The following is a 12,596-nucleotide window of genomic DNA, read 5'->3' as shown; positions in this document are numbered from 1 at the left end:
CACACAGCAGCTGCAGGTGTGCGCCTCGTCAGGCATCTCACCCAGGAAGATGCAACGATCTTCCAAATCCGTTTTTGGCTTAATGTCTTACTCAATTGTGCAGTTGAAGAGCTGACAGCCTTCAGACCCAGTGCCTTACCGCCCAAGTACGAGGCTGGATCACTTTTGCTGTTCTCTGGGAACTATAGAGCAAGTTCCTCAGGCTTCCTTGTAGATAGGTATCTACTCTCACTTCTTCATGGTTCTTTAAAAGAGCAAGGAAGGACTGTGGTCCATTCTGGATCTCTCTGATTTCAATACATCCCCCCTTACAGGGAGGGTTAAGGTGGTTGCACCAGTGTAGATCTTGGTGGGACTGCAGGAGTTGGACTGGGTAAGTTCCCTACATACCTATTTGTGTTCTACATCTCATGTTTCTACATTTGTTCATGGGGTATCCACATTGCCATTTCACGGTCCTCCTCTTGGATCTCAGTTCAGCACCCAGAGTCTTCGCCAAGCTTTTGGTAGTTGCATTTGCTTTTTTGAAACAGCATGGACACAGATTTTCCGTTTACTTAAACAACCATCTCATTTAAGCCTCTGATCAAGACCCTCCACACTGGAATTGATTCATGCGCTGGAAGTCCACCTGGTATTGAAAGCATGACATTCAAGTGGACATCCTAAGCTGACTGAGCCAAACCTCTCACAAGTGAGAGCTTTCCGTTAAGCTTTGGTCCCGAATCTTCATGCAGTGGGGCTCAAAGCTGGTCGACCTTTATACAACTCTTTGAAATAAGAAATTTCCTATTTTGAGGGAACAGGGTACATATTCCCTGGGGGAGTGTGTTGCTTCTTCCATGGGATGGCCAGACGAGTAAAGGGTTTCCCGCTGTCCCTCTCATGGCCAAACTACTTCAGATGATTGACAGGATCCAACCACATTGTGGTGGTGCCGAGCTGAATGAACGTGATCTGGTTTTTGCAACATATGGATAGCTACCAATAATGCTGTTTTGAAATGCAGATCTCTTGTGTCAGCGGGTGGGGCTTTGTTTCCTCTGTAACATTTCTTGGCAGACTGGCCCATGAAGATCTGATTTTTTGACATGAGTCTCACTTAGCAAAGCCCAGACATTCTGAAAGCGGCTAAGAAGCGACTTCCATCTCAATCAGATAATTGTATTACTAGTCTATTTTTCTAATCCAGACTATGAGGCTGAGCAAACTCTCCACAACTTGAATGAAAGCAGGACTCTCAAGTTTTACTTGGAGTTTACCAAAGACATTGTTTGTCAGAACATCTTTTAGTGACAAATTATGGCACCACCCCTGGTCCTAACTCTTCTGAACTCTTTATTGCAAAGTGCCTTGTATTTTGGATTGCTCAAATATTTGGACAGTTTCACCACTAACGGTCTCCAGACTCACCTGCTTTAGGTAAGGCCAAACTTTTGTTAGCCTATCTTGATCGCTGTTAGCCGCGCGTGCTCCCTCGCAACTTAGGCCACACCACTACTTAGGCCGTGTGCGTGACCTCGCAACATAACCTGCATGCGTTCCTTGCTTCTCAAGCTGTTCGCGCTTCCTCGCATCAGTCCGTGCCACAACTTAGGCTGCATTCACTTCCTGGCAACTTAGGCCACGTGCGCTCCGTCGCATCGTAGGTCCCCGCCTCCTGTCCACGTTTTCCCTCCCAGCGTTTCCTACCTTCCTCTCGCATCTGCGCCCCTTCGCTGTCTGACCTATTGTTTTGTCATCCCCTTGCATGGTTTTTCCCTGACCATTCCATTCTTCTGTTTCACTACTATACCTTTGCATTATCTGCATTCCTCTACTTCCAGATTCTTCAGTTGTGTCTCTAATGTATTGACCTTGTTTTGTGCTCTACGGTTTTGGCTTTACATTGCATTGGCTACATTCTTTACTTCTAGGTTCCTTGTTGTGTATTGTGCTTTGTTGATGGTTCTGTATTGCATCTGATCTCGTAGGTCTGTTGTTCTTGTTCTGTGTTGTGCTCCGGTCCCTGTCGTGTCCCCCCTTGTGCCGCCCTCCTGTCTGCCACCAGCGTTACCCCCACTCCCCCTGCTTGGGCCCCTCCTTTCTGCCCGCACCCTCAATGGTGCTCTCTGTCCCACCTATCTTCTCCAACTGCTTTTCTATAGACTATTATTTATTAATGTGATATAGTTTAGTACAAACGTACAAACTTTACACATATTACATCATAAAAGAAAATAGAAAAAGTGAAAAAGAGAATGAAAAATAACTAGTTATCCATCATTAAAAAAAAAATATCATAATATATATATACAAATATGCAGAACAAATTTACAACTATATAAAACCATTATATGTACAAATAAACACCTTCATTCAGCTCAGATCCTTAACTGCAAATTAGAAGAATGGTTATACATATTGCATATTACATACTATATGACTCCAGGGGCCACTCTAGTACTCAGTTGCATGCAAACGAGAGCTTCACGCCACACCTGAAAAAGTGCTAAGTGTAATTTAGAGTTCAGAGTGTTAACACACTGTACCCAAAAATCTATCTGCTCAATGAATTCGGGGTTATGGACAAATCCCCCTAGGTGTTTAATGCGATTTGTTCTCATCCTAGAGCAGAGTGTTAAGACATGTCGAGCAGTTTCATTCTCATTGGGAAGTTCACATATTCTACAATACCTCTCAGTTTTGGCTAAACCCAACTCCTGACCCCTGGCCGCCAAAGTTGGCAAATGGTTGATGCGTAAGAGTAAAATAAAACGCCTCAATTGGTCCGACGGACAGAGGTTTAAGTAGGGTTGCGCCTTCTTAAAAGTATAAAGAACATGCGTAACAAAGCTATAGGTTTTCAGGCCTTCAAGGTTTGTATAATTACATTGCCAATCCCACAAATTTAGGCGGTTACGCAACTTGTTAAACAGGCATTCATTTTCTCGGCCCCATTCTGGTACCCAACTGATTTCTTCACACAAGTTATTCAGCTGAGTTGCGAATTTTTTCAGTCGCCCTGCCTCCATATCCCTGCTAATACACATGAGAAGGCTGTTAGTAGGATTATTCTTAAGCCGGATGTAAAATTCCATCCGCTTTTTCAGGACCATAGCCTTAAGAGATCTCATTCCTAGTTCCAGTCTGATCATGGCCATAGGGATGCATTGTGGGAGGCCGAGGATTTTCCTCCAGAATCTACCTTCTACAAGCTGTAGCCATCCCAAATTCATATTAAAAAGATGGTCAAGGCCATAGGTAACCATAGGGGCCAAACACTGAATATACAACTGGCGTGCCACCCATATTGAGAAGCCATTCTGTTCACGTGTAAATTTGTGTATAAGCGCGGTGAGTTGCGCTGCTTTTGCACTGCGCGCCTGAATGCATGTGAGATAGTTCCCCTTATGATCGAATTCTACGCCAAGATATTTATACGTAAGGGTGTATTTAATTTCAGTCACTCCTATCATCATGCGAGGCCTGGCTACTCTTCCTGCCGAAAACAGTAGCAGATTTGTTTTACTGGTATTTATCACAAGTTCATTGACCGCAGCATACCGCCATAGCTGCTCCGCAGATCTTAGGATCCGACTAAAGGTGTGATCTAGGATCACTAGGTCATCCGCGTAAGCCAGTATGGGGCAGTGACTAGAGCCAATCTTTGGTGGACAATTATTGATCCCCTGTAAACACTCTGGCACGTCAGAGACGAACAAGTTGTACAGGGTGGGAGCTGTTACACACCCCTGTTTTACCCCTCTAGTCTGGAAAACGGGTTTAGTCGCAGCGCCTAAATTATCCAACCGCACTTGTATCGTGTTGTTCGTATGCAATAGTTCTAAATAATAGAGTAGAGATTCCGGACAGTCCAGTTTCCTTAATTTCTTCCATAATAAGGATCGATTCACTGAATCAAAGGCTGCCCTGAAATCTATAAAGAGTGCACATAGCGGAGGATTGGCGCGAGTCAGGGCTTTACTTCTCAGTGCATTCATCACAAACAAATTGTGGGTTGTTGAATAGCCTGCTCTGAAACCACTTTGGAAGTTATCCAAAATGCCCTCACTCTCCACCCATTTTTGTAGCTCATTGAGTAAAAATGCTGCAAACAGTTTACCAGTGCAATCCAACATAGACAATAGTCGATAGTTCTCAGGTTCAGTTCTATTGCCCTTCTTGAACACTGGTATAAGGATTGCTGCCTGCCAAGATGATGGTATTTGGCCTACATCCAAGATCTTCCTAAATAGAATTTTGAGGAGACAAGCCCAAAACAGGGAGTTATTCTTCAAGACCACATTAGAGAGGCCGTTCGGCCCCGGGGCTCGAGAGGAATTTAGCTTTTCAATTCTACATTGTAGTTCTTCAATTGAGACCACGAAAGGCGGGATTTTGGGTTTCGTAGAGACAGGATAATCAATATTACTGCTAATCCCACCATTACGCTTTTCCAAATAGGTGGTCCATTCGATATTACCTATAGGGTTTACCATGTATGAGGACTTTTTCCCTTTCACCTCCCCTAGAATTGACCAGATTTTCCGAGTATTTCTACTACAAAGAGTGCCTACCGTATATTGCCAATTGGCAAGTTTCTTCAACCTTTTATGTGTTTTTAGCCATATTCGATATCCATTTTTCAATTCCCTCATTTTTTTTTGTGGCTGTATCCACTCTGGTGAGGGGGCTGTTTCTGACCCATCGTATATCGCTTCTAAGCTTACGCTTCCTGTCTCTAATGGCCCGGTCATAGGTAACCTCTTTCGTAGTCTTTCCCACCATCGTGCGCACCTTACAGGACCCATGTCGACCCGAGAAATCACTAATCCACTTCTCAATTTGCTCAGGAGACATTTGATTAAATTGATCGGTCAATTTTGGCCCCCATTCACCTGTGGCCATAGTGGCCTTTGATATATTCTTCTCCGACCAAGAAATGCGATTTAGGGAGTGATTACTTGTCAAGTGACCCAGGTTAACCCCCCTCTCCCCCCATCAACGGTTCAGAAACTACCATGCTCATGATCAGTGGATTGTGATCACTCCATTCAATTTCTTTTACCACCATATCGGAAACAATCGAAGCCACCTCCCCGCTAGCAAAAATATAATCAAGGGTACTTCCAGATCTTCCATTACTCCAGGTGTTCTTACCAGGCCTGTCGCTGCAGGTCCGCCCATTGATTATTTCAAGTTCCCAACACCCAAAAAAACCCAGCCAACAATCACCCTCCTTATCCGCAATTGGATGTTCCCATACACTATTCTTGAATAGAAGCGGGTTATTGCTGGTGCCTCCCCTACAATTAATTCGACAGTTTAAATCCCGAGCTGCAATAACAAAAAACTTCTCATTGTTTAATTTCCACTCAGCAAACAATTCATGTAGGGCTTCTTGAATATATTCTCTTGACTTTGCCCCTGGAGGATTGTAGATGTTAATTAACAGCATTTTTTCCCATAAGCCTTTTATACTAAGGGTCACTTCTACCGCACATATATGATTACTGTTAACCACTGGAATCTTTTTACTTAAGATCTTGTTTGTTACTCCAATGGCTAGGCCCCCAAATGGGCGCCCACAATCTCCTTTCTTTGCCAAAGTATGATGTATTGTATATCCATCCAAAACCGTAGGGGTCATCAACCAGGTTTCTTGCAACAGTATGAATGGATATTTGTTTATAAATGCCAGGGAACCCTTATCCGAAAGAAAGTGCTGGTGGCCATGAGTGTTCCAGCTCAAAATAGAGTAATCTCATGGCTGCTGAAGTACCATGGGTAACGAATCAGCCAGCCATTTCAGAGTGTTCTGAATGTCGGCCAGCTGAACCTTCTTTGTAGGTGGTTGGGGGGGTCTGCCATCCTTATTCTTGGGCGCCACATAGTCTTTGCTGGGAAGGGAAGGATCTTCCTTTTCTTTACTAGCATCGACTTCCATACCAATCTGTTTTAGGGATTTCTTGTAAGTCCGGATCAATTGCGCCGATGCTAGGACACAGCAATGAAGGGCTGTGACATTGGGGTTGCACACCTCCAGTGGTTCAACAAAAGAGAAGTCTTCCGAGCGTATTACACGCAACTGCGGAATCTTGTGTAACTTGGCCAGAACTTCAGATCTTGTCAACCACATGTCTCTTTTTTTCTGGTTAAGATTTTTGATTATGCAGATTTTACTTGCATAAGTGTCCTCGCCTTTGTTAGTGGCAAGAGATTCATATGACTCCTCATCCACAGCATCCCCATTTCTGCACGAGTAGAGCATTTAGTAGATTCTCCTATTCTGCTAGCTGAAAGCTCAGATTCCGCATCTTCATGGGCCGTACTTATGGAGTCGTGTGTTATGTTTGGAATAATCCAGTCATTTAGGGACCCTACCCCTTTTCTCGCTCGTTTCTTATTTTTCCGGGCCCTTTTTTTGCTTTTTTTGGATCGTGCAGCCGGAGGAATAGTTGCCGGTAAAGGGGAGGCCATTTCCATCACCGCGTTTTTGGCGGCTTCCCTTTTCTGTTGTCTACGCTGTTTTTTAGTCAGTGGTACTCTCGTACCCACCCCATCTCGTTCCTCTGGATTAGCTCCATCAACCGGGGCCTCAGGCACAGGGGCACCCTCCGTAGTAAACGGAGTTAACGTGGCTGACTCCATATTCCCGGTCGGGTGAGGCAGCCCAAGCTGGGTAATGGAGTTTGTGTGGATCCTTCCACACAACTTTAATAGAATTTTGAGCGCAAATTGGACAGACACCATAGAAGCCTGCAATTCTGCTATGGTTGTGCCATTTAAACCTTCAATCTTCCCACTGCCCCCCTCGCCCGAGTGTTCTAATTCTTCGGGGTCAATGAAGAGATTGGGGGAGGCGGATAATCGCCCCATCGTTGGCACAGCTGGCGAAATCGGTGTAGGGTGAATGGGGAGTATGCCTGATAGATTAGAGGACGAGTTGCCTGTTTGTTTGGGGCCAGGGATCGACCTATCCCTTTGGTAGTCCTTATAGGCAGGGTTCAAGACCTGCGCTTCAACCACTATTGGACTTTTCCCAGCAGACGTTGAGGGTCCGTTTAAAGTTGCCATTGATTTTTGGATAGACAAACACAAGTCCAGTAGAGAGTTGTTGTCAATGTCATTATAGTTGGTAGAGTCCAAAACACCACTGCCGTTATGAGAGGGGGAAAGAATCTCTTTTTCTGAGGCTGCATTGTCCACGGCCGGTGTTACTTTAGGGATATTCTTCCCAAACATGGCTGGGATAGTTCCTTTTTTTCCGGAAAGCCACACTCCCCATTTTCATTTGCTTTTTTTGCTTGTTTGGTGGGTTGCTTTACCGCTTTTTCAATGTTACCTTTATGCAGGTTATACCTAGATTTCTCTGATTTAGCTTTAGTCATTTTGTTAAACCATACCAAAGTACACTGGCCCCAGAAAAAAACGCTGTATATTACAGCGATGGCGTATACAGGATTTGCCGAGTGCACGTTCACACCCGGTGCACGTTACAGCCCACAATGAAAGTGAAACCACCGGTAGGGATCAAAGAGGAATATCACCCTCCGCAGTCTCCCTTCGCGGTTTCAGTCGCTGCAAACGTTACAGTTACGTTCCTTACCGTTCTTCTGATGCACTTTATATGCGTCCTGGTGGGGATATGATCTCCTGCCCACCGCGGCCCACAAGTGACCACAAAGGACCACTTGTCTTCCCACTTCTCCGCGCTAGAAATGATGTTATGTAGTGTAGGTTGCTGTTCGCTTCTGCAAGGCTCCGCCTCCAAATTCAGTCTCCAGTGAGAAAATACTCGCAGGCACCACAAAGGACCACTTGTCCTCCCACTTCTCCTACCCCTCTCACTAAGTCTGCCAGGAAGAAACTCAAAAGGGACATCTTGGTCTCCAACCCAGGCCTCCCTATCGCTGGTACCTACACCAGTGCTTCCTCCAAACAGACCCATACCAACATCCTCTTAGTCGTTCCCTCTCCAGGCCTATGGACCCTCCCCATATGTTCTCTGTTCTCTCCCTTTTTCCTCTTCTCCCATTAATGGTGGCAGCTGGTGGGAGGCCCTCCTGGCCCCCTTCCACTCCTCGAAGGCCATCATTAATGTCTACTTAAATGGCACCGTCTTGGTCCAGGGCCCTCAGGCCAATCTCCTCCTTTTTGATAGAAGCTTCCTGCACCTTATCGATTTCCTTCCTTCTCCTGCTATCCCTACTTACCCCTCTCTGGCTCCTCTGCCGCCTCCTTCCTCCGCCACCTCTGCAGCACTCTCTTCTTCCTCTCTGACTACCCTGCCTTCTCTTCCTTCCTCCTCTGCCCCTCTTCAGGCACGTCCAACACTTCAGCAGGGTGTCCTCTGGCCTGTACCCCTCCGCAGAATTCCTTCAAAGGTGGCAACCTGTTCCACATCGCTACTCTCAACTCTTGCTCCGCTGTCAAACACTCCTCTGACATCAGCCGTCTCCTGGAAGAGCTTCCTTTGGATGTACTCTGTCTCACCAAGACTTGGTTCACGGCCAGTTGTGTCACAAGTTTTGACACTCTCCTTCCCGATGGCTACAAGATCCTCTCTGAAACCAGAACCAACTGTCCCGGTGGGGGTGTAGCCTTGATTTTCCTGCAGTGGATCCCTGCTTCTGTCATTCCAATGCAGGACTACTACTCCTTTGAATGCCTGGTCTGCAGGATCTCTATGTCTCCTGACCTCTTTCACTGTGGCCACTATCTACAGGCCGCCTGGCCAGGTCGCCCTCTTCCTCTTTGAATGGGCCGAGCCTCATCCCTCCTTGCCTCTAGCTCTCAACTTCTCCTCTGAGACCTGAACATCCATCTGGATGCTAATAGCCCTACTTCAGGGCTGTTTCGCAACCTCTGCAACTCTCTCTCTCTATCTCGCGCTCTAGTCTTCCCTCTGGCCCGACTCACCCTTCAGGGCACACCCTGGATGTTCTGATCTTCTCAGACCTCCCCCTCTCTAACCCTCTCACCACTCCTCTCTCTTGGAGCGACCACTTTCTCCTTTACTCCCACCTTTTTCGCTGTACCCCACAGGTCAAGCCGACTCCAGCACTGCCACCTACTTTCTCGGTCATCCGACCCATGAAGCGTGTGTCAGTTGAGGCTTTCGCCACTACTTTCTCTCCTCGTTCTACACCTTTGGCTGACTCACACGCTGACACAGCCCTCTCCAACCTTCATCTGTCTATCTCTAAAACTCTTGACGTCCTTGCCCTTGTCATGAGGATCCGTTTGAAGCCCACATCCAAGTGCAACTCTAGGTACGATTGCGACCTTCCCACCCTCAAACGCAATTGTAGAGGAAGGGGAGAGCATCAGGCGCACCCTCTGACAAACTGGCCTGCCGCCTGCTCCAAAGGCAGTGCAGACGCTGTCCTGTCTAAGAAGAGAACCTACATCCAAGCCATTGTCTCTGCAGAATTTAACAACTCAGCCAAACTTTTCAAAATCTGCAAGGAGCTTGTCAATCCTGTTGCAGTCTCTACCTCTCCTGTTCCCTCTCAGACCCTCTGCATGGCCTGCCTTGGCTTCTCATTTCACCACTAAAACGCAGGACATCCTGTCCACTCTCTTCCTCTACCTCCTCTTACAGCTCCTCTACCACCCCTGGCCTGTTTTCGGCTGTTTCTCCTCATCCTCCTCCCTTCTCCTCCTTTCCCCGGTTCACCCCAGACGATGTTTCTAGACAAGTTAGGTCTATGAAAGTCTTGTCAAAGCAGGTTCTCCCCTGCTCATCCAGAATCATCAAGGACCACATCAACACCCTTTCTCCAGCTTTGGCTGATTTCTGCAAGCACTTGTTAGCCACTGGAACCTTCCCCACCCCCTTAAGCACTCCCTTGTGCACCCCCTTCTAAAGAAACCCTCTCCCGATCCTTCCTTTCCGGCTAAGTATCATCCGATCTCCATCACTCTTTTCCTGGGCAAACTCCTGGAAAAGCTGCCCATCTCCCAGCTTGATCTGTATACTGAATCTGTTGGTTGTCTCCACAACCACCAGTCTGGCTTCAGGGCTGCCAGAAGCATGGAAACTGCTCTGCTGAGCACCCGTGAAGACCTGCTCTCTAATCTTGACTCTATTCTTCCTTCTGTTCTCATTCTTTTCGATCTATCCCCTCCCCTGCTTTTGACATGGTCAACCATGCCATCCTTCTCTATCGCCTCTGTGACAACCTGGGTATCACTGGTCAGGCTCTCGCCTGGTTGACTTCCTTTCTCAGCTGTGGTCTTTCCTCTCTTCTATCTCTCTATTTGTGATGTTCCCCAGGGGTCTAACCTTTCTCCCTGGCTTTTCAACCACTACCTGGCACCTCTTACGCACTGCATCGCTACTTTCTGCTCCAACTTTCAGTGTTATGCTGATGACACCCAGATCTCTTTCAGGCTCCCTTCAGCCACCTCTGCTCCTTCTCTCATACCAGACTGTCTGGCCGCAATTCAGGAATGGTGTGCTGTTAATGATCTCTGTCTTAATGCCAGTAAGAATGACATCCTCCTCCTCGGGACACCTGCCCCCTGTTTTCCTCTCTCTGTCTCTCTCTGTCTGGCCGCCCACCATGGGCCTTCTTCCTGCTCCTTCTGTGAGGCTAAGAACCTTGGTGTCAACTTCGACTCCAGCCTCTCCTTCTCTCCTCACATCTCCAAAGCCTCTAAGAAGTCACACTATCAGCTGCACCTCCTCAGAGGTCGTCTGCCTTTTCTTACTTTCCCTCAGAAGCTCACTGTCTCCAGATCCCTGGTCCTCTCTAGGCTGGACTACTGCAACAGCCTCTTTCTAAATCTGCCTGTATCTACTCTATGACCGTTACATCTTATCCAGAAGAGGACTGCCAGACTTGTCCTTGGCCTCAAGCCCAGGGATCGCATCTCTCCAGCTCTGAAATCACTTCACTGATTCCCTGTGGCTTCAAAAATCAAGTTCAAGACCCTTGGCATCGTCTGCAAGGCTTTCTAGGGCCTTTGGCCACACTACCTCCAACTTTCTCTTCCTAAACATCTTCCTTCTCAAGCTCTCTGTTCATCCACCTTTAACTGTCTGAGGGTCAGAAGCTTCACCAAGCAGTGACTGGGGGGGGGCAGATCTCTCTCCTCGGCGGGGGCCTCCCTCTGGAACAGCCTCTCTTCCTCTCTCAAACTTGAGCAGAACTACATCCGGTTCCGGAAGCAACTCAAGACCTTCCTTTTCGCTTCCGCTTTCTCTCTTCCTCTCCCCTGCTGATGTCCCTGACTGCGTCACGCACTGGTCACCTGGCCACCCACTGAACTCTGGCCCAAGCTCCTGCATGTCCAGTTGCCCTTGCACTTTCTCCGGTCTCCCCCAGCACTTAAGGGTCGGCATCTGCAACCCTATAGTCCCCTCTCACTGCACTTATGAGCCACCCTCTGGCAGCACTTATTACCTGCACCTTTCCCTCCCCTACACCCTTGGCATTTCTCTCCTCTTCCCAGCACTTGAGCGATCTGAATCACACAAGGCCTAGTAAGATCGTTGTTTTGTCCTTCTGTTTTCCCCTCTTTGTCTTGTCGCGCCTTGAAACACTTGTGTACAGGCACGTTATAAATGACATATCATATATCTATCCCTATATCTGTACTTTATGCATGCTTTTTTTCCACCTGGAACTGCAGACAGAGAGTGATAGGGATAGTTCCTATAACCAAAACATCTGCAAGTGATTTCAACATTTTCAAGAGTCAGTGTGTAAAATTAATATGTGTTATGCAGAAAAATCTGCACATTAGATGTTGACTTTCTCTACTGATGACTATGTTAAGCCTGTTGGAACATCATGCCAGCCACAGGATTACTTCCACTCTATTGGGAAAGGCCTGCTAACAACATCTAAATGGCATGTGCAAATCAAGGCAAGGTGAAAAGAGCTTTCAAGATCCTGATCTATTGAATACTTAAACATCAGCCCTTCGGGAAATCACTGGGTTCCATAGATGTATTGAACAAGTGAAGAAGCTTTTCACATGCATTATGGACTGATGGTAATAATTTGGATGAAAACATTTAGTACTTATTTTACTGAGGTGGTGCTCATTATGAGTTGGCCAGTGCGGATTTATAGTCCCGATATTAACGTATACCGGCACGTTTCCACACCGGCCAACTACAAGTTTACAGGTGAGCCTCTACATTACCTCCAGCTAAGAGCTGGAGGTGAGTCAGACACCTTACCGGCAAAACATGGCAGTAATTCCAGCAAAATCCCACATGGCGTCCAATGGGACTCTATGGAATGGCGATTTACAACTGAGATTAGCACTCCTAATCTGGCAGTAATAACATCAGACTGAGTGCCGGTATTGGTATTTCAATTTGCCGGTATCCTGGCGGATTACTGCCAGGATCTCGGCAAACTTGTAATGAGCCCATATTATATTTCACTGTAAGCATGGATGATTGGTGGCTTAAATTCTCTAAAGACTCTTATATCTCTGTAGAATCGAGCAAGACACAGTCTGTATTTCCATTGACAATTAAACCTGTCTTTTCCTGTTTTATTCCTAGGATTAACTTGGCCAAGGCATCGGAATCAATAAGAGGATTTCTGACCCTAGATCCTTCAGCGGTGGCATCATTGTGTAGGTTT

At 46.7% G+C, this 12,596-nt stretch overlaps 1 protein-coding gene across 1 annotated transcript in view; it reads left to right on the top strand.

Moving 5' to 3' along the window:
• Positions 1-12,596, top strand: part of TMEM237 (transmembrane protein 237) — a 145,019-nt gene that overhangs the window by 101,846 nt on the left and 30,577 nt on the right. The window contains exon 8 of the mRNA XM_069613942.1: positions 12,515-12,588. Within this exon, the coding sequence (XP_069470043.1) occupies positions 12,515-12,588 (74 nt within the window). The remainder of the gene's footprint in view (positions 1-12,514; positions 12,589-12,596) is intronic.

The sequence above is a fragment of the Ambystoma mexicanum genome, chromosome 9, assembly GCF_040938575.1.
Source record: "Ambystoma mexicanum isolate Mex_15411 chromosome 9, UKY_AmexF1_1, whole genome shotgun sequence".
NCBI classification, from domain to species: Eukaryota; Metazoa; Chordata; class Amphibia; order Caudata; family Ambystomatidae; genus Ambystoma; species Ambystoma mexicanum.
This window is presented reverse-complemented; position numbering and strand designations above follow the sequence as displayed.